Source organism: Petaurus breviceps, unplaced genomic scaffold (assembly GCF_028583685.1).
Source record: "Petaurus breviceps papuanus isolate PSGF00001 unplaced genomic scaffold, PetGlider_PUasm1.0 126, whole genome shotgun sequence".
Classification (NCBI taxonomy): Eukaryota; Metazoa; Chordata; class Mammalia; order Diprotodontia; family Petauridae; genus Petaurus; species Petaurus breviceps.
In genome coordinates this window covers 78,508,270-78,529,603 of record NW_027185655.1, presented here as the reverse complement: position 1 = coordinate 78,529,603, position 21,334 = coordinate 78,508,270, and the positions used below count along the sequence as shown (strand labels likewise).

Here is a 21,334-nt window from a genome sequence, read left to right as displayed (position 1 = left end):
TAAGTTTTGGCTCAAGGTGAGGAAACATTTTGTAATGATTATAAAGTTCTTTGAAAACAGGATGGGCTGTCCCCACAAGTAGTTAGTTGCTTGTCTCCAAATGGAGGCCAGATGAGAACTTACTTGTCAGGGATGTTTTTGAGGGGATTCTTGTTTGTTTGTTTGTTTTTTGGAGGGGGGAGGACAGGGCAATTGGGGTTAAGTGACTTGCCCAAGGTCACACAGCTAGTAAGTGTTAAGTGTCTGAGGCCAGATTTGAACTCAGGTCCTCCTGTCTCCAGGGCCGGTGCTCTATTCACTGTGTCACCTAGCCGCCCCATGTTGAGGGATTCTTGTGAAGGTGTGGAATTTGTAACCTGTGAGATTCTACAATTCCATGAGAACTGAATATGCCTAACTGTTGCTTCCATAGCAAGTGAGGCTGAGAAAGTCTTTTTTTATCATTATTTCAATAACGCATCGAGACACATTAAGGATAGAGACAATGTCTTCTGTTATATTTATTTATTTTCCAGCTTTGTACAAACTGGATGTAGAAGCATAAACATAGTACATTTCTACCATTTTCAACAAAAATATAACCAATATGTACAATTATTGTATTAAAAATACAAAAGGGATACAGACTCCACCAATGTCTTTCTAAAAGACATACAGGTACAAGTAGTATCAAAAGTATGAGGAAATCACCAGTTAATTAATTGTACATTCTGCACTGGACATCACAGAGTGAACTTGAGTTTAGCCGTCCTAGGTTCTACAATTACAATTACATAATGCTTATATAACATCTGTGCAACTTGTGATAGAGCTAGATTTCTGTCTTTCTATATGCACATGAGGTCCATAGCCTATATAATAAAACCGGCAAAGAATGCATATTATATGTAAAATTACAAATGCATAATTGACAATGTGATATATAAGCAAGTAGACAAAAGCCATGATTACAGGAGAGAATTATTAAATAAAGCACTGACATTGTTTCATACAGTGAAAAATCACTGCAATTTGACTTTAAAAGTTGAAGCTATTTACGTTTTACTACTGATCAATATGATCAGCTGAGTTTAATGGAAAAAAAAAATCCAAGACCAGCAGTTCCTCACATTTGAGTACTACTCGGATTGGCAGCCTTCACTTTTTCCGGAGTCTGTGCAAAAACAACACAAAAATAGAGTGGAGGGGTCATTTCAGTCATGGGGTTAATAGCAGCTGTGAGCAGGTGGTTGCTACACGGAGGCCTTTCTCTACACATGCAGTGTTTCTAAAGCCATTGAACAGTCTCATCTTTCAGTGAAGAGTCTGCGTTGCAAAGGCGGGCATATATAACCAGGTTATTTATCTTTGATCACTTACTAGGCTTGTTGATTCCTTAATACCAAGCCACAAGAGGGAGACTGACTCAGAGAGCAGTTCAAACAGCTGGCATCAAGCCGGGACATCCCAAGCTGCTCTTACTGCAACATTATCCAGTTATCATTTTTCTCTGAAAATAACTAAATCTCTAAATTAACAAAAACAACAACGACAACAACAACAAAAAGGTCAAAGAAATATAACTTAAAGGTGGGGTTGCCATCCATCTTCCTGAAGCAGGATCTTCCTTGTAAAGGAAAGCTCTCCCGGGCTTCACAAGGCTCAGACACAGGACACAGAAAGTCCTATTTCCCTCTACGAGATACGTGCAAATGCTTAGTTCTGCATAAAGGCCCTGACCATTGGGGAAGAAAGTGGGGGGTGGGAGAGAATCTTGGTAATTTAAAGACTGGCTAAGATTTCCTGCGTCCAGGATGGGGCATTCCTGGGGCAGGTTACCAGGGCAAACGGAGACAGCCTCTCTCCTATCTGGGCCTCCTGTCCTTCTCTGTATAGCTAGACCATGTCTGGTTTATTTGGTTTTACAAAACCCAGGCTGGCAACTCTACTTTAAAAGGTACAAAATAATACTGTAATTCTTACACATATGTAATAGTATTTACTCTCTCAACACAATGTTTAGAAACCATAACAAAAATAGGCATTGTAAACAAGCAAACGAGCACTGAACTTTAAGGATATTTCATCATGTTTTTGCTTTTGTTCCTTGGTAGGTCAAGACCCCAAATCATTCAATGGCTGGCGTATCTCATTACCCCCAATGAGACCAAGTGCTAGGATTATGATTAAAATCTCAAAGGAAGGTTTAAAAACAAAACAAAACAAAACACCCCTTCTGGGTGTCGAGAAGTGCAGCCCGAGTGAATCACCTGGATTGGTGAAGATCTTGGAATTTGGAATGATATCACGTGAGGTGGTAGACAGTGATGGTGGGAGACTTGGAGAAGGCTGCACTGGGCATCTGAAGCAACACAGTTTGAAAAGTGCCAGGGCAATTTCTTCACAGTATTTCACATGCAAGAGGGATCGGGAGGAAGGGAGAGAAGAAGCCCCATGCTGCTTTAAGGCAGGGAAGGAGGTAAATCGGTCCACCATCCTTTGGATTTGAGTTCCAAGGCTCCTACACCAGGGACATCTTCTTGTGCTCTCCTTTTTAAGGTGGCTCACTCTAGATCCAGAAAAGCCCCAATTCTCAGACAGCAGAGACTTGCTCATCTTCTGTGAACATAAAACGGAGGGGAGAAAAAAAGAGGAAAATCAACTGAAGGAAAAAATTTTCAATTTAGCTCAACCAATATTTATAGTGCTATTATATTAGCTGCCAATGCAACAGTCACCATTTGTGCACTGTAAAATTACTTCCCAAACCAGCAATGTAAAGCACTCTCCACATTCACTGATCAGAGCATCACCAGTTTAGAGCTGGGAAGGCTCTGAGACGTCATTTGATACAAAGCCCTTACTTCACAGATGAGGAACCTGCCCAAGGTTACAGAGGTAGTGACAATGGTGGGCAATATTAGCACCCAGATCTTCTGCCTCCAACTTCTGTGCTTTTTCTGTATAGTTAATGCTAACCCCAGAGTTCCTTTGTCTTTCCTGTGAACGAGGATTTGAAAGAGCCAAAGGAAAGGAAGTTTTCAAAAACAGTTCCAAGTCTTCCCACTGCCCAACATTTCTATCCTGGCATGTCAAGGTTCACTAATCTATGAAATCTGCAGAGAGGAAGCCAAGGATTTCATTATAGTTACTTCTAAACATGCTGCCATCTGCCAGTCTATTAGGTTTTACATTTATTCATTAGATTCCCACGAAATATGATCAATGAAAACAATAGATTATTTCCTCAAAGGGGTTTCAGATGCCCATTATCATTTGACAAATGGAAATATTCCTAAAGTTCTACTAAAGATTCAGACACAGGTAAAGGTTAAAGCTGCAAGCAATTAATGTGGAGGTTTTTTCATCTAGAATTTTCAGTAGCCAATAAAATGCCAAAATTAGTTTTGAAATTTTTTTTCTAAACTAGCAGTAGCCAGGTCTACACTGAATGAGGTAGTGGATTTAGACAAATAAAGCTCAACACTTCTAAACTTAAATTATTTAGACAATTCTTTCAGTCCTTTTACTTCATTTGTATGACAATTGTGAGAATCATTTCTGTTCATTCAAGGAAAGAAGTGGAAAATACATTAAACTGTAAAGGCCAGAGTCTGATCACCCCCGAATGAAGATCTTTTGATTTACTAACCCATCTAACCTCAACACCACCCTGCTTCTTGCTTCTCCCTCCTCACCCCAAGAATATTACATTTTCCTTGTAAAAGTTTCTCAGTTCCAGTGGACAGTACGTCCTTTTTCTTTTGAACACTATGCAAGAAAACCAGTCATGTACATACTTTATCATAAGTGACTATTGAAGTCTCAAAACAACTTTTAGGCACTGTCAATTATGATATCTGTTTATCATTAATGAAAAAAAAATTATCCCAATAAGGAAAGGTGCTACTACTAACCATCTCCTATCTCTCAAAGTATTAGTATATGATATGAGAGATTCACTGCCCAGGCCTGCCCTAAGCTTTCCAATCACATCACCTGACTGGAATTTCCACTTATTTTGCTGTAAAATTCTTAAAAGATCATGCTATCACAACACCCACACCCCCCCACCCACCCACCCACACACACACACAAATCAATATCTTCAAGGTTTTAAAATTATAAAGCGCTTTGTAAATCTCCTGTGCTATGTAAATGCAAATGAGTGTAATTAAATTACCATCCTCCTCTGTGGAAAACCCTTGAGGCTGATAGGAAGCCAGGCGTGGGTCTGACTCATTTGGTTTATGCCACTGAGGTTTGTTCACAGGCCGGTTTGATGGATGACTGTGCGGTTGCTGTAATGTGGAGGGCCCAGGTGTATCACATGTCCGGGCCACCATTCGAGACCTCTGGAGTGCGACATTGTAGTCTGGAGGTTTCCTGCTGGCTGGATGTGAAAGTCCTTCTGGGAAATCAGTGATGGGTATTCCTACATAGCCTGGAGGGGTTGGTGGTGGTTCTCGATACCTGCCTTCCTTTCGTGCTGTAGTTAAAACAATGTACCATTATGAGAAAACAGGACTTGACAATCAGAAAGCAGATCACCTTTAACCAGCCAGACTCAGGTTCAACTTCAGATAGGAAAAGAAACATAATGTCTGCTTTAGATAGATTTTTAGACTTTTGATTGTTCTATTTTGGGAAATTTAAGCTCCTATGGAGGTGATGGGAGATTAATTCAAAATAAAATTCTTAGGACTGGTTTTGTGAGTTGACTCCAGGGGTAATAACAATTTTTCTTTGAGGTAGAGGGAAGGAGTAGGGATCCTTCTTTTAGAGCCTATTGACCAGGACTTCTTAATCTGGGAAGATACATGAGGGTCAGATATAATCTCTGAGGGGGAAAATGGAAAGAATTTCCCCTCTATCTGAGAAGGAAAAGTCTTAGAGGGGACATGATCCTTCAGATATTTGAAAGGGGTATTATAAGGCAGAAAGTTGAGAATGAAGGCCCTTTTAATCTTTTTAGTATCATTGTAAAGTAGTGAAATCTTCTGTCCCCTTCTTAGAATTAAATTTTTAAAGCATAAAATACAAGGAAACAAACTGAGATATATTTCTACTTTTCCTTGTCTTCCCCAACACCTAATTTAAACTTTTTCTGTTATTCAAAAATGTAAGTACTTGAATTTCTTGTCAATGAAAGTATTTATGTGGAAACTAGGAGACCATTTATTAAAGAGGATAAAGGGGATACATGCTTCAGATAAGGGTTGGACCAGATGACTTCTAATATCCTTTCCAACTCTACCAATGTATATATGTAGTAAACATCAAGGAAAAATGGGGGGTAACCAGCTTGGGTCTTCAGTTGACATTGGAGGTGGGGCAAAGGTTTATGATTCCATTGTTGACTTTGTGAGTAGAGCAAGACAACTTTGTTTTTCCCAGTCCGACACAGCATGGGAACTGGGGAAGATTGAAAACATAAACATGGGGGGAAGAAAGGGCCATTCCTCATATTTCACTGAAATGGAGATAATTACCCTCCATATTGAGTCATACCATCTAGGAAAGAAAGGAGAAGGGTCCCTTTTTACCTTACCTCTGTGCTAAGATTCTAGGATTCAATGACAAATCCAGAAGAATTTATTGCAGAATCTTAACACAGGGATCTGCAAATTTATTTCTTAAATATTTTTACAACTATATTTCATAAAATCAGTTTCCTTCAAAATCTGGTGTACTTTATGTTATATGCATTTAAATATATGAATCTGGGAAGGTGTTATAGGCTTTACTAGACTTCCACAGAAATCCATCACAAAGAAAAGGTTAATAAAAGTTGCCCTAAAGTTTCCATAAGGAATGAGTCCATATTGTAAGAGCTATTAAGACTTCACTATGAGAAATAATGAATTAGGATCCAAAAAAGGGAACTAGAGAATCCAACAGCAAATTATATAAAATTGATTTTTTGCTAATTAAAGACAAAAGTTAAATAAGCATTTTCTTCCAACTGAATCCCTTCAGTGGCATTCCTGAACAAGAAACTGATATCTCTCTCTCTTTTTTTTTTTTGGAGGGGGGAAGGCAGCAGGGCAAATGGGGTTAAGTGACTTGCCCAAGATCACATGTCTATAAGTGTTAAGTGTCTCAGGGCACATTTGAACTCAGGTCCTCCTGACTCCAGGGCCAGTGCTCTATTCACTGTGCTACCTAGCCACCCCTATTATCTTCTTTAAACCAGTGTTGTCAAATTCAAATAGAAACAGGGGCCACTAAACTGTAGATAAGGATACTTTCAGGCTTTTGACTTAGAAAACCACTTATTAGCACTGCCCATGTTCTATTGTATTTTTATTTATTTTGTTAAATATTTCCTAAGTGCATTTTAATCTGGTTCAGCCATACTAAAAAATGTTGACACTTCTTTAAACCACGTTCTTCTTTTTTTTTTTTTTGCTTTTTGAAGGGGGGAAGGCTGGGCAATTGGGGTTAAGTGATTTGCCCAAGGTCACACAGCTAATAAGTGTTAAGTGTCTGAGGCCATATTTGAACTCAGATCCTCCTGACTCCAGGGCCAGTCCTCTATTCACCTAGCCACCCCTAAACCACATTCTTAATGGACTATCCTATCATTCTACTTACCATCTTTGTCACTGTCTGGACCATAACTCCCTTTTCTGGTCACACCTGTAATGTGTTCTCTAGCCTATTTGAAAGTAAATACCTTGAACTGGCTTGCTTTCAGTATTGTAGCTTCAGTGCTCAGGATAGTGCTAGGCACATGGTGAATGCTTTTATTTTTTTTCCTTTTTGGGGGGCAGGGCAATGTCACTTAACTTTGGGGTTAAGTGACTTTCCCAAGGTCACACAGCTAGTAAGTGTGTCAAGTGTCTGAGCAGATTTGAACTCAGGTACTCTTGACTCCAGGGCCAGTGCTCTATTCACCGTACCACCTAGCAGTCCATGAATGCTTAATGAATATTTTTTAGTGATTTATTCACTTTAATAACACATGCCCTGAGTTTCCCATAGAAATATATGCCATAGGTACCAAGGTCCATGAGAAGCCAGAATAACAGTAACTGACCAGGAGAACAAGGATGGCTGATCACAGTGGGAATAAAAAGAAAAATTAAAGGCAGAATCCTTAGTAGAAGAAGTAGAAGGATAGGACGTTAGGATCAAAAGTGAATTTCAGAGTTCAAGATCATGGACATGGAACAATTTCGGATAGTTTTGAAGAAATTTATTTTCCCCTGTTAAAAAAAAAATTGCTGACAAAAATCCCTGTGCCTAGATACAAACATATCAAATTTCAGTTTAGAGACTTTCTTCAAATGTTAAAAACTCCTATCCCATTGATAATCCAAGATGATTTTTCTAGTCTAGTCATCTTGGCTTATCAATGGGCTCAGGGATTTTATCGACTTTTGAACCACTGCTGAAACACATCAGTTTCAAACTATTGGACGGAATCCATTTTAATTATAAGAAAATCTGATAATATTATAGTTCTGAGAGTGACACGATCCTCTAAGTGAACGCACAATTCTGGACATGGACAAGTTGAAGGTACTTCATTCATTCAGATAATACCCCCTAATCCCACTCTTTTTTGGAAATAAAGTCAAGACTCAAATGCAATTCCAACTTACCAACAAGACCCTTTGCAGCAGTACTTGATGTCACGGATATGTGAGCAGGCATAGGAACAGGTTTTGTCTCTTCTGTAGTGACAGATGTTATGCTACTTGTCTCTGCCTCAATGGAAACATCTTTCCCACCCCTTCGTTTGATGGTGCCTGTGTCACCCTCTGAGTCTTCTCCCCAGTATCCAGTGGAGGATGCCCAGCTTGCCCTTGACTGAGCTTGGTCAAGACTCTCTCGACTTTGATTCTGTCTGTTGTACTTTGTGCTATGATCAGGAAACATAACTGGGTCCATGTGACTGCTTGAGGCCCACAAGGCTGCACCATCCCCTGCATTATCAAAATGAGCATGCCCAAAAGGAAGTGTCTCCCAGCTTCTCTGGTGTGGTATAGTTTGTATATTATCATGGGAACCACTTGAGCAAGAAGTCCAGCTTCCACGGCCACTGTCTGCTGCATCCAGTGAAGCTCTGTCCCCTTGGTCCTGTGAAAGTTCTTCAGTGCTTGGGGAAGAAATCACTGTAGCCCCAGCATATAAACCGCGAGTCTCTGACACTGGTGCATAGGACCTGAATGTATAAGAAAAAGAAGGGAGAATATTACTGGTATCACAAATTTTAAAAATCTTCAATAAAAAAAAAATCTCTTTTGGGATGGATGAGAAGTGTAGTTTAACTGCCCACCACAACACCGGGGAAAAATTATTAAGTTTTATGTGCTTTTTCCTCTTTTGTCAATAATATAAAATTTTTGAAAAAATTATAAAGAATTACTGTACTCATTTCAGCTAAAGATTAGCCTCACAAGATAAATGATAACCTTAATACACTGACTGACTGGTTAAAGTAACAATTTCATTAAAAAGCATTAAGATTCTAAAGTTACACATACCTCAATGAGCTTCAATATGACTTTCAACCTTATTTAAAAGTCAATAAAAATGACAGGTTAGAATTTCTAGGTATTCTAGAATGGTGTGGGAATTTTAAAAAGGGAAGAGGAAAATTTTACTAGCATACATACCAACAATGAGATTGTTCTAATCATCCACACTGGAAAAACAAAGTGAATGAAAAACAAATCTGTCCTAGACTATGACATGCAGAAAGATAGGCAGCTTGTCAAATTATTCCGCTTCCATCTATATTTTGAACAGGAATTTCAGAAGACATTTCTAATGAGTTAGAGCCAGCATTTTGGATTGAAAGATAAAGATATTTGAGAAAACTTCACAGTATTCTTAATGATATAAAGATGTTCTTGATAGTAAAAACCCATCTCTTTAACATCAACATCTAATTCCACAAGCATTTATTAGGTTTACTTTACATACACGGCAGTATACTACTACCAAAAACCAAAAACCAAGCAAAAAAACTGGCCCCTGCCCTGGATCTTAAATAAAATACCATGATCTCTGAAGAGCAAAAATTGTATTACAAAGGAAAATAGTAACATGAACAGTGTGTATAAGTAGATTGCACTGCTGGTGGAGTTATATATAAACTGATCCAACCATTCTGGAGAGCAATCTGGAATTATGCCCAAAGGGCTATAAATAATTTCATACCCTTTGACCCAGTAATACCACTTCTAGGGTTGTATTCCAAAGCGATCATAGAAGTGGGAGGAAGACCCATATGTACAAAAATATTTAGAGCAGCTCTTTTTGTGGTGGCAAAGAATTGGAAATTAAGGGGGTGCCCATCAGTTGGGGAATGGCTGAACAAGTTGTGGTATATGAATGTAATGGAATACTATTGTGCTATAAGAAATGAGGAACAGATGGACTTCATATTTACCTGGAGAGGCTTATACAAACTGATGCTGAGTTAGAAGAGTAGAACCAGGAGAAATTTGTACACAATTACAGACACAACATATGTTTGATGACCAACTTAGATAGACTGGACTCTTCTCAGCAATGCAGGGTTATGAGTCAACCCCAAAAGACTCATGATGGAGAGAGATGTCTACATCCAGAGAAAGAACTACAAAGAACTGAGTTTGAATCCAGATTGAGCAAACTACCTGATCTTTTTCTTGTTTGGTTTTATTTCCTCTTTCCCATTGTTCATTCCATCCGATACAATCCTTCTTTATAACATGACTAATGTCTAATGTGAAAGTATTTGTAGAACCTATACTTGATTGTATGCTGTCATGGCTGGGAGGGGGAGAGCGGGGGGAGGGAGGGAGAAAAAATTTGAAACTCAAGGAATTGTGGATCTGAATTTTATAAACTAAAAGTAAATAAACAAATTAATAAAGACCAAAATAATACAAAAAAAGAAGAAAGTAGATTGCACTATTACTGAGTCCTGAGCAAGAAGTGGTATATAGAAACAGGTGAAAAACATGTATAAATGGAAAAGGAAATGGGATAGTCACTTAACAAGAACTATATGATGGATGGCTAGAGATAGAGGTTCTGAGTCAGTCAGTTAGTCAATAAGCATTTAATAAGCACCTACTATATGCCAGGTATTGGCACCTCAGTGCCAATTAAAAGAACAGAAGGATTCTAAGTATCTTGTGTGGATCCTTATAAGACTTCTAGAAAGACACAGAATGAGAAGGCATGAAAGGGTTGCAATTGGCATCAGTGATGTGAGCTTCTGGGAGGAAAAAAGAGAATCTGCTTTAAACTGAGGAAAAATCCATAAAGTTAGAAAAGGAAACTTTAAAAACAAATTTTAAATGAAAGCATAAAAAGATTCTTACCCTAAGCTATATTGATCTGGATCAAGTAGAGTTCGCCTCTCCATTCTGCCCATACCTAGGTTAGTTTCCACAATGCTGACAGAATGCCGCTGTCTCCTCTCATCATGCAGTGAGACTGGCACTGAATCAAAGGAAGAATTGCTGACAATACTAGATCGGGATGAGATTTCACTGTGACCAGAATCTGAAAAGTTATCCACAGTGCCACTAGGAGCCAAAGTATAACCTGCAAGGGAAAGAGAATCACATTCATCAGTGACCACAAGCATAACAAACCCGGATTCTAACACCAAATGTAAGGAAAGAAATCGAAAAATAACAACAGTGAACAGAAGAAAAAAAATGAACACATTTTAAGCATGGCAAGAAAGTGACAAAGGGGTCAAATATAGGTTGACTTCCTCAATGAAGGATTCAGAAAAGCAATATTTAAAATTGAGCTATGAACTTGCAATGGAATCTGAGCTTTACCAATGACTTGTAATGCCTTTGTTTTTTCAGCTATAAAATGTGCTTAATAGCAGGCTTTTGAGATGAAGTGGGATACAGAAATTGATTACCTCAAATCGTTTAACTTAGAAAATGTAAATAGAGTTAGCTATTCCGTAAAACGTTTATGCAATTTAAATGTCTTGAGATTTATGTCTTTTCTTAAAAAAAATCATCTTCCAATTTTCCACTTGGGCTACCTCCTATCTTTAGAACTTCTGATGTGGCATCAAATAATTCAATTTTCAGGTATGCTCTATTCTATACATACTACATGTTGCATAAGAGCTATGGGATAGCTAATGCATATCTAATTTTCCAAAGTATAGGAATATGCTAAACAAAAAAATTAATATATAGCACTAGAGAATATATTTTTGTATTGTAATGAGAAGGAAAGGTGGAAAAGTGTCGAAACTGTATCTAACCCTCTATTTGAAAATAAACTTTTGACATTTAAACATCATTTGTCTGTGTTTAGACAGTACAGAGCAAAGCATCAGATCAGATCCAAATTCCTTTCTTTGAATGTCTGATCTACAGGGCTTACTAATACTAGAGAGCAAGGTGAGAAGTGTTATTGTCACCAGTCTTCTACAACTATCCTTCAGGGTAGTTCTGGTCACTAAGAACTCACATATTTCTAGCTTGGTCCAGGGTAGGCTTGTGGAATTCACTTAGCATTAATTTATAAAATAATATCCAAATTTCAAAAGTAATTCCCAATATTTTATCAACTGTGACTCAAACTAGTAAACTTAATACATTTTGACTTAAGGTCACTTTTCTTCTCAAATTGCTTTTTTTTTCCCTAGAAGAGAAAATGATCTTGATATGTTGTCATCATCTGCCTCTGACCCTTTAGGAGTATCATCTATATCAGTTCTATATTAATAACAAGTGAATTATATCAAGATCCTCTGAATTAAGGGTAGTACTGGATGCACATGGCATCCTTTATAAAAAACTCTTCAGCAAATACTTAGTTTATGGCATCATTTTTCGTGTTGCTCCTACCGAGTTGCCAAAAATCATTTTAGATGCCAGCAAGAATAAAGCTATGGATGGCCTTTTCATGAAGAGTTCTTAACTTCTAGTCAGAAGATAATCTTGTCTTCTTTTCAATGTTATTGATGCTTCTCAATGATAAGCCCAATGCTGCTTAACTTTTTTAAGCTTTATATGAAGATATATATGTATAATACATACACACACAGAAAGTGAAAAATTCATGTCACTAATATTTAAAATATTACTTTTGTAGGCAATATAATAACAATTTCTACTAACAAAGTGCTTTCCTCACCACCACCCCAAATCCTTAAACAGTGATTTATTATGTCCATTTTATGGATGAGGAAACAGAGGCTCAAAAAAAATTAAGTAACTTGGCCAGGACCAACATGGCAAAGTAAGTGGAAGAGCTAGAATTATAACAAGTCATCTGAGGTCAATGATTATCATTACATTATACCATGTTGCCTCTATCTCTTTGAAACAGAATTGTCCCATCTGCATCTATTTATTACTTTTGGACTTCCAGATTCCTTTTTCAAAAAAAGCACAGGTCTTGATAAGTTTTAAATAATGACTCAATTCCTAAAATGTTCACTAAATAAAATTATACTGAGATCTCAGACTTGGTCTAAATTTTGAAGGCCTTCATGGTATATTCTCCTCAAAAAGAAAAAAATTTAAACAAGAAAAAAAGGAAAAAAGTAACCCTAGAAAAAAATGTAATTACTGAGAGCACTGGCCATTTGAAAAAAACTCCCCCATTCTCTTTAAACAGCTATCCAATTTTGTGAGATGATTCCTGTTATCCCCACCCCACTTTTGGTTCTATAAACCCCACCTATCCCATAGGTCCGTGGTGCATTGTTATTCTTGTTACTGTTCTCACTTCCAAGAGAAGAGGAGGAACTGGTTAGGTCCGACTGTCTGGAGCCATAAGATCTCAGCTGATTGCCACTGCCACCTAACAACAGGATGAGAAGAGAGTTTAGACACCTATCTGATAGAGACACTAGAGACTGATAACCTGCACAAAAATGCGCAGACGGTTTAACTTCTTGACATCCAAGCGCCATCAGGCATGTGTCATTTCTGTGAAATGAATGCTAGGTTTTATTTTACTTGTTTTCCCTTTCTAAAGGGGACAAAGGAGTTTAGGATTTAGTTTAATGTCCATGTTATTTTGAAAAACAGGAGGAGAAAGTGCCCTTGAGGGTTAACTGGCAAAAAAGAATTACCTGTTATCCTACTATAAGATAATTTCAAATGATCAAAGATATTATGTCTCCTTAAAAAAATCAAGACCTGAGTTAATATAATGAAAAAGGAAACCCGGAGATATGTGAAATGTTTGTTCTTTAAACCATTCTTCCACATGAAATGTTTATTAATCCAAATTAATTGTCTGTTTCTGAGAAAATGAAATTTGTCATATACTGAAAACCAAATAAGACCCTAAAAATTCACTATTGGTATATTCTCAAAAAATACATGCTTTATGTTCTTCCTTAATATAATAATCTTGGGGGGAAATCAACTAGACGTCATAGCTAAATTACTAAAGAATAATCTTACAGACTACACTGTACAACTTTAAAAAATATAAATAACTCACAATATCTGAAATGTGTAGCATTTGTTGAACACCACAACAACAAAACACAGTCATAACTGAATTCTACCTTTCCTCGGAGAGCTTTGTGGAGAAGTTGGAGGAGAAGAGAGTTGTGAAGATGCATTTGATATCGTATCGTCTGCTTGTTTCTTGTGACGTTCCAAACTTCCTTCTTCTGATAAAGAAAGAATTTTCTTTAAAGCTTGTGGAGAGTTGATACCTACAAAACCAAAAAAGCAAGCTTGAATTAGGACAATGTTACATGAATAATTCCAATTTTTTAAAAGTTTTTTTAAAGACTTTTCACTTGTTTAAGACCATTTATATGCAACACTTAAAAAAATAAAATGACCTCTTCAAATGAAATAGTTTAAACTTAATTTTCCCAAGTTCTGAAAGTTGTTCATAGAATCTAAGTGTAGGTCTAAAGTTGCTGTATAGTTTGCAAAACCAGTGGGCAGGGCCAAAGCACATAGACCATAAACTAACAAACACTAGTCAAAGGCCCCTAGAATGATGACAGTAATGACAGGCAACTCCCTGGTCATGCTCCCACCTTGGGACTCTGGGCTTCTGAGTGATTAGCATTCACGTGGCTCCAAACACATCTCCCTGGGCACATTCATGGCATGCTGCCCAGTAAATACCCTTCACTACCCCCCAACCTGTTTCCTTCTTAAGTTCTAAGAGAAGTAGTCAATTTCCTACCAAAACACTCCTTCTGGCCTTCAATCTTTTATGTATGTCAGCTTCCCTGTTAGAATATAATCAACTCCTTGTAGGCAGGGACTATCTTGTTTGTTTTTATATCCTCAGTGCTTGGCACACAGTATGTGTGTAAGTCTTCAATATCTTCTTGCATACAGCAAATATTTAATAAATGCTCTATCACAAATACCTTTCTATTCCAGAACGTACTTTAAAATGTGCAGTATGCTTTCCATACATTGCTTAATTTGAACCTTTGAGACAGATATAAAAGTAATACTACATTTTTACAGATGTGGGGACTAAAGCTTACAGGAATTAAGGAACCTGCATGTGGTCACACATTTAACAATCATCAACGGTGGGATCTGAGTCCAAGTCTAGTGTAACCTTGTGAATGTCAAAGAGAAAAGCAGAAGGAGCACTACTAATTGACACGATGCATTTGTCTTTGTGGACACTCTCTCTTGGAATGCCCTCCCCACTTCATAATACTGCTCCAAAGCTGACCCTTCCTTTAAATGTACAGTGAAGGAAGGAGACTGTCATCTGTGAAGAAGAATTAAAAAAAACAACAAAACCCTGACCTGTCTGGAAAAAAAGTTAATGTAGGAGAATGAGAAGGTCAAGGAGGTAAAGGATATGGAAGGCAAATATATCTAAGACTTTGAATACTAAGTTTAAAAACTGGGACTTGATTCAACAACAGAGGGATATTATTGGGTCTGGAAAATAATAGACACTTAATAAATTATTATTAATCAATTGATAAAATAGGGTAAGTACAAACAGTGTTTAATGAAAAGTAGGAAAAAAAAAAAAGAACAGACTGACTATAGATACATTAGTTAGAAGTTGGAGTGATTAGTGTTGAGGACCTAGACCATTAATAAATGAAACAGGAAGGGTAAATCTAAAAACTAGTACAAAGGAAAAAACTGCCAGGACTTGTTAATTTACTAGATATAATAAAAGGCAGCTTGGAACAATGGTAGCGTGTCAGGAAGACCTGTGTTCAAGTCCTGTGTGTTACATATTGGGCACATAAACACAAACATGTAAACCTCTTGTTGTCTCAAGAAACTCACTAAGTCTATATATAAATTACGGAACAGTTATTGGCGTACTTGGATAGAGTTTCCCAAACACAGATATCTCTTCAATGGTGAAATCAGAAGCCAACTCATGAAGTGTGTTTACAGTTACAGGCAATAAGAAGGCAAGACAACTGATTAGGCAGAGGGGTGAGGAAGAACTAGAAGAATACAGTGTCATGATAGGAAAAGGAAAATTTCAAGAGGAAAGGGTTGATGAACAGAGAAAATCAAATAAGGATTAAATGTCTATCATTCATGAGATTTAGCTGGAAGGTCAGTGTTGCTCTTCTAAAAAGCAGTTTCATTGAAATGGAAGAAAAGGAGGCCAGATGAAGGGTTAAAGAGTCAATGAGGGATAACAAAATGGAGGTTTTGAATAAAGACTCAAACTTTAGAAAAAATGAGGAAGTGGTTAGAAGGGGTGGAAGGTTCAAGTAAAGGTGTTTTGTCCTCACCCCTAAGAAAGTTTTCTAATTATTGAGGGGGGAAAGGAAGTCAATAAATAAAGATCTTGGATTGGGAGTAGATTAATTTGGGGAGACAATTCCTTAGGAGGTTAGAAGGGATAGGACCTAGAATATGTAGAAGGGATGAGATGTGAAAAAATGCACAAAAAATGGTTAAAGTCAAGTTTTCATTGACAAGAATGTGTTTACATATTGAAAAGGAAACAGTAAAAAGAGGATTGAACTTGGAGTAACTGGACTTGAGTTTGAATCTCAGATCTGCTTCTCGTTACCTCCGTGACCTTAGATAAGTCACTTCATCTCTTTGGGCCACAATGTTCTCATTTGTAAAAGGATGGGGTTGTTCTAAGATCAATTAAAGCTCTAAAACTATGATCCTACGAAGCTAAGTTATAAGGTACATAATAGGCAAGGTCCAACTTCCTTCTATTATAGTATTTTCAAAGTTATTCTAGTTTTAATACCATCATATTGTTTAATGTATACTTGCTATAAAAGAAAGTCAATTCTATTTTTTCTCCAAATCACACACATACACATACCACACACAGAAGGCTGGGTGGGGGTGGAGGAGTAGGAAGGGGGCAGCTGGGAAGGTGAGAGGAATGATAAATTACTTTTCAAATGGAAAAACTGAGTAATAATTTTACTCCTTAATAGCTAAGAGAATGTATTTCACCAACTTCAATATCAAAGTATTTTAGCATTAAAAAATAGTCTCCCTTAAACTCCATAAGCCATTGATCACAAAAACATTAGGACCAATACATTAAATAACGGAATAAGGAAGTTTTACTACATTCAACTCACCTCTGCTTCAAGAGTCTTTGCATATGGAGTTCCTGATCAAAGTAACAGTTTTCACTCAGTAAAATGTAAATACCTAGTAAAGTCTACAGTATTTTTTACATTTTTAAAAAATAATTTTTAAAGTATATGCTCTTTTCCACTCACTGACACTGCAAGACACCCAGAATCATTTAGAATAAAGGTAAATGATCATATAACCTACTGGTTAATGAAATTCAACTATGAAATCACATTTGGGTTAAAATTTCAGAAATACACAAGTTTGCCCAATGCCCATATAGTAGAACATATTTATTGACTATGAGAAAAATTTGTTAAAAATTAAAAAAAAAAATCATGACCTACCAAATGGAGGGAGATCCTTTACAGGTACTTTTTTTCGTGATGGATAGAGAGAAACAGCAGGAACCTGCAACCCTGGGTTTATTTTATGTGGCGGCGGTGGCTGCTGCTGCGCTGGCAGCTGTGCTTGTCCTTTTTGCTGTGTTCCTGCCCTTGATGCTACTGGCGATGTGTCAGGTTTGCCAGACTTTTTGTCTCCAGGATTCTTAGGTACTATGTTTTTTAGAAGTATATTTTTAAAAAAAAGAAATAAAAATCAAGGTATTAATAACTATTTAAAAGATTGTTTAAAAAATACTCACCATTAAGGGGTATATCTAAAAACAGAAAATAAAAATTTCTGATAATTACACTAGTTTTTATTGCTTTAAATATTATAGTGAGGCAATGTGGTGTGGAAGCTAGAAGCCAGTCAGACTAAGGTTCAAGGTCTGTTTCTCATACACACTAGCTGTGTGACCTCAGAGTCACTTCTCAGTGCCCTAGGTAATTCTTGAAGATTATAAGTTTCAGTGATGGTGCCACCTACACCAATAAGTTTACTGCCTCGGAATTCCCTTTACCAACGGGGAAAAAAAAGGTCCAATCCCTATCCTTATCTTATTACCAAAGAATATATTAATTTAATTAATTTTACAAGAAATAAACTATTAGTTCTTCAATAGACTTCTGCAGAAGGTAGAAGTAGAGCTGAGTCTTGGAGAAAGCCAGGGAAGTTATGGAGGGTAAAGAGAGAAAATATTTCAAACATAGCAGGCAGCTAGTGAAAAGATACTGAGTAGTGTAATGGGAATGCAAATTTAAAGATCTTCCCTGCCCCTAGGCTAAAGTGCACCAGAAGCCTGGGGAGGGAGGCTTGTTTTTCAGTAGATACTTTTTGATTGGCCAGTGGGTCCAAAAGGTTGTTACATTCTCTGAGCCAGGAGAAGGCTATATAAGCCCTGATGTGTAGCTTTGTTTTGGGACTCACTTTGAGAAGTGTTCTGTGATTTGATCTGAATTCTGGGAAGCCATTATTTAGAGTCCCCCGGCTTTGAAAAACCCAGATGTGGAAACCCAGATGTTGACTGGGTATGGATGTAATGGTTGGACAGTTTGGAAAGCTGTCTACTTGATCTGTTAATGTCTTGATAATTCTGTCTGTATATTTTGAAGTTTGGGGTGCTGACCTTTTTCCCTTGAACAAGGTAAATGATATACGTCTGACTGATTAAAGTAAGCTTGTTAACCAATTGTGAGTTGCTTTCCTTTATCAAAGCAGATCCAAGAACCTGTGGTGGCTGCAAACCCTGAGGACCCTTGGGGTGCTTGCTGCTACAGTAGGGAGCCAAAGAGAATTTAACTTTTGATACCAAAAGTAATGGGGAACCACGGGGTTACTGAGTAAGTAGGAAGATGTGTTATAAAGGCAGAGCTATTAGGAAAATAAGTCTGGCAGCTAAGTAAGTGGAAAGCAGATTGGAGCGAGGACAGAATCAGCCAGAGCCAACTAGGAAGCTACTGTAATTGTATTGATGACAGAAGATGGGATCATGAGAGAGTGGTTGCTATGTGAGAGGAGAAAGAAAGTCATATATAAGAAAGGCTAGATGATAGACTGTATATGCGGGGGTGAGTGCAAATGAAGATTTAAGGATGCCAAGATTGTTAAGTCTAAGTGATGGGTACTTTGGTCGTGCCCTCGACAATAATAGGAAAGCTAAGAAAAGAGGAGGGTTTTTGTTTGGGGTATGTGACCGACAATGAAACAATTCCTTTTTCATCATAGGAAGGTCCATGGCTATGCTATTAAATATTTAACACGTTTCTCCAGAGAGAAAAAAAAAGAGACATAACACGTTTTAAATCTGACTCTTCATAATTAACATTTTCTCCACGACAATCAAGAAAATAAATCAGGTCCTGATGTATAGCATTTGCGAATTCCTGAAGTATAAATGTGTACACTGAAAATTTAACAACTGGCTCTCAAGATATAGTATGAGTGGGTTCCAGCACACTCCAGGGGCAGAAAGTGGCATGCCATGGCAGATACCATCAATCGGGTAGTTTGTTTTGTTCAAATGTACATTGTTACAAGGGAGGATTCTAGGGGGTGATATTGGGAAGCAATAGTAATATGAAAACTCATTAAAATATTTTTTAAAATAATCCTTAGCAAATAGAAAAAAAATTAAGTTTGTGATTGAATTATAAAAAAAAAATGTCTCCCACAGGAAATCTTTGACATATTTTGAGGAAACATAGCACATAATTTCTTCTAATAATGGTGCTGAATTTTTTTTTAACATTTTAGTACTATTTTCAATTTATAAGCAACTAATTTATCTAGGCAGGCATGGAGCAAAGAATGCTAATTACATTAATTATACTACCAGAACATGTGTTGGCAGGGAGTGAGTTGACAAGCACATTGTGTATCCTACTTGACTTTTTGATAGCCTGGACTGATTAAATTGACTTAAATTACTTAAACTAAGTCTGAGTCAAATTTTATATAAAATTCTCCAAGCTAGACCTTTTTGGGGGGGTGGGGGGGGAATGGGGGTTAAGTGATTTGTGTAGTCACACAGCTAGTAAGTGTCTAACGCTTAATTTGAACTCAAGTCCTAGCTGCCCCAACATCTTTTACCGTATGTCAATTTAATCATGAAAAAAAAGAATCAAGATTCAATAATTTGGTTAACTAATTCATTTCTCATTGAAACCTTAAACTTCACCACCCATCTTCCTCCCCAAGGATGCTTTTGAATGGAATATTGGGAAGTATTAAGGAAATACACATTCCAAATAACTGTGTTGACTCAAATAACTTTTCTAGTTCTTGGTCTGACATTTAAATGCTTAGTCACAAAATAAGCCCTCCACAAAAGATAAACCGCCATGACTTGACAAGGATTACAATTCTTATGGCCTGTCCTCAAAGTTTTCGGTTTTTCTTTTTAAACTTTCTGTTGCCTGAAATCCAGTTTTGCTTCCCAATCACTTGCTGCCTACAAGGACCCAAACCCACTTTTGCATTCTCCCAAATTCATTCTTCCCTGCAGTCCCCTTACAGGAAAAACAACTCACAGGTATTGGTCGCTGGCTCACACTGCAATGACAATGTTTGAAGACTCTCCTCATCCATTTCAAGATCCAAGTTGGACAGGTACTGTTTCACCTTGCGAGCCATTTGGGCATCTTCATATAACTTTTTGGCATTGAGGAAGGAACTCCGGCGTACACGCTTTTTGTGTCCGCCAGTCTGTGCAACATCGAGTACTGCTGCATTTGTACTACCTTGACTGAGAGATCTGGAAAAGACAAAGAAAAGATAATGCAGTTCATGCTAGAACAAGGTTCTCTGAGTTAATAAGAGACATGCCAAAGGTTGCATGGATGTAAATCTACACTAAACAGCTTACATGCCTCATTCCAGTAAGACAGAGAGCTTTTTTCAAAAAGGGTAGATGGATAAGGGTAAAGGAAATCAACTAATACAGCTAAAAATAATTACAACTGCATAATTATATATGTATCTGGCAACTATTCTGTTCTGACTAGGCAAATTCCAATTCAGACATCTATCTAGAAGAGAATTCAAACTAGTTCTTTTGTATAAGCCAACAGGGAAGAGGTGTCTTCTAAAAGCTTTATGCTTTTAATTTTATTTAAAAATTAAAAAAAAAAAACTAAACTTATGCAGTTTCAAATTTGACTGGTCTTTTAAAAAAAGCTTTCTATAGCTAATAAAAATATAAATTTTATAAGTTCAAACAAAATTTAAATAAAAGCAGCTATGATAAATTACTGAATTTTTTCTTACTTTTTTTGGGTTGGACATGGTAAGTTTTTGTAAGTAATGCAATCAATAAGTTAATATGAGTATAAGAGTCATGCAAACTTGAACACATTGTATGGAAACTATTTGGCACATGAATTGTTAAGAATAAAATTTTAAAAGAATTGATTTATAGAATGAAAATAGTAGTTAGTTGAGCTGTAAAAAAATGTTAAGTTTATAACATCTGGAGGTCAATCTTATATGTATTCATTTCTAAATGCAGTAAAAGAAATAAGAATTTCAGTGGTAACATTTTCCTTTTCCCCTACACCTCCACATTTGAATTATTCAAAGGCATACCAAATATATTAGGATGAAGCCAATCTGGATGCTTTTAAGTATGTCTGCCCTATTTCTTCTCTAAGTAATTGTTAATTATTTCACAGCTCTCATGTTCATGACCTCAAATGCAAAAGCCCCAATGTATTAAATGATGTCAGTATGTCATCTAACATTCTGCCAGAGCACAAGGGTTAACAAAAGAAAAAAAAAACGCTAAAGCATCAGAAAAAACAAATAGCAGACAGAAAAAAAAAATGCAAATGGATAAAGTAGAATGTACATCTGTGGGCGTTGTCACCAACCACTTACCCCAAACTCCTCCATTTCTTCTTCCTGTAAGTGAGAGCCATGAAGATTGAAGCATGTGTATAGAAAGA

General features: G+C 37.0%; 1 protein-coding gene across 11 annotated transcripts in view; it reads right to left on the bottom strand.

Moving 5' to 3' along the window:
- Positions 1-489: 489 nt before the first annotated feature.
- RAPGEF2 (Rap guanine nucleotide exchange factor 2) overlaps positions 490-21,334 on the bottom strand; it is a 340,634-nt gene continuing 319,789 nt past the window's right edge. For 4 of the 11 annotated variants that reach the window (XM_069097396.1, XM_069097399.1, XM_069097429.1 and 1 more), the window contains 9 exons: positions 21,267-21,290; positions 19,922-20,145; positions 16,853-17,062; positions 13,493-13,645; positions 12,652-12,774; positions 10,308-10,533; positions 7,590-8,152; positions 4,163-4,468; positions 490-2,598 (listed from right to left, as the gene is read on the bottom strand). In XM_069097396.1, coding sequence (XP_068953497.1) covers positions 2,573-2,598; positions 4,163-4,468; positions 7,590-8,152; positions 10,308-10,533; positions 12,652-12,774; positions 13,493-13,645; positions 16,853-17,062; positions 19,922-20,145; positions 21,267-21,290 — 1,855 coding nt within the window. In that variant the 3' untranslated portion in view covers positions 490-2,572. The remainder of the gene's footprint in view (positions 2,599-4,162; positions 4,469-7,589; positions 8,153-10,307; positions 10,534-12,651; positions 12,775-13,492; positions 13,646-16,852; positions 17,063-19,921; positions 20,146-21,266; positions 21,291-21,334) is intronic. The other 7 variants (XM_069097412.1, XM_069097416.1, XM_069097446.1 and 4 more) reach the window with 3 other exon arrangements.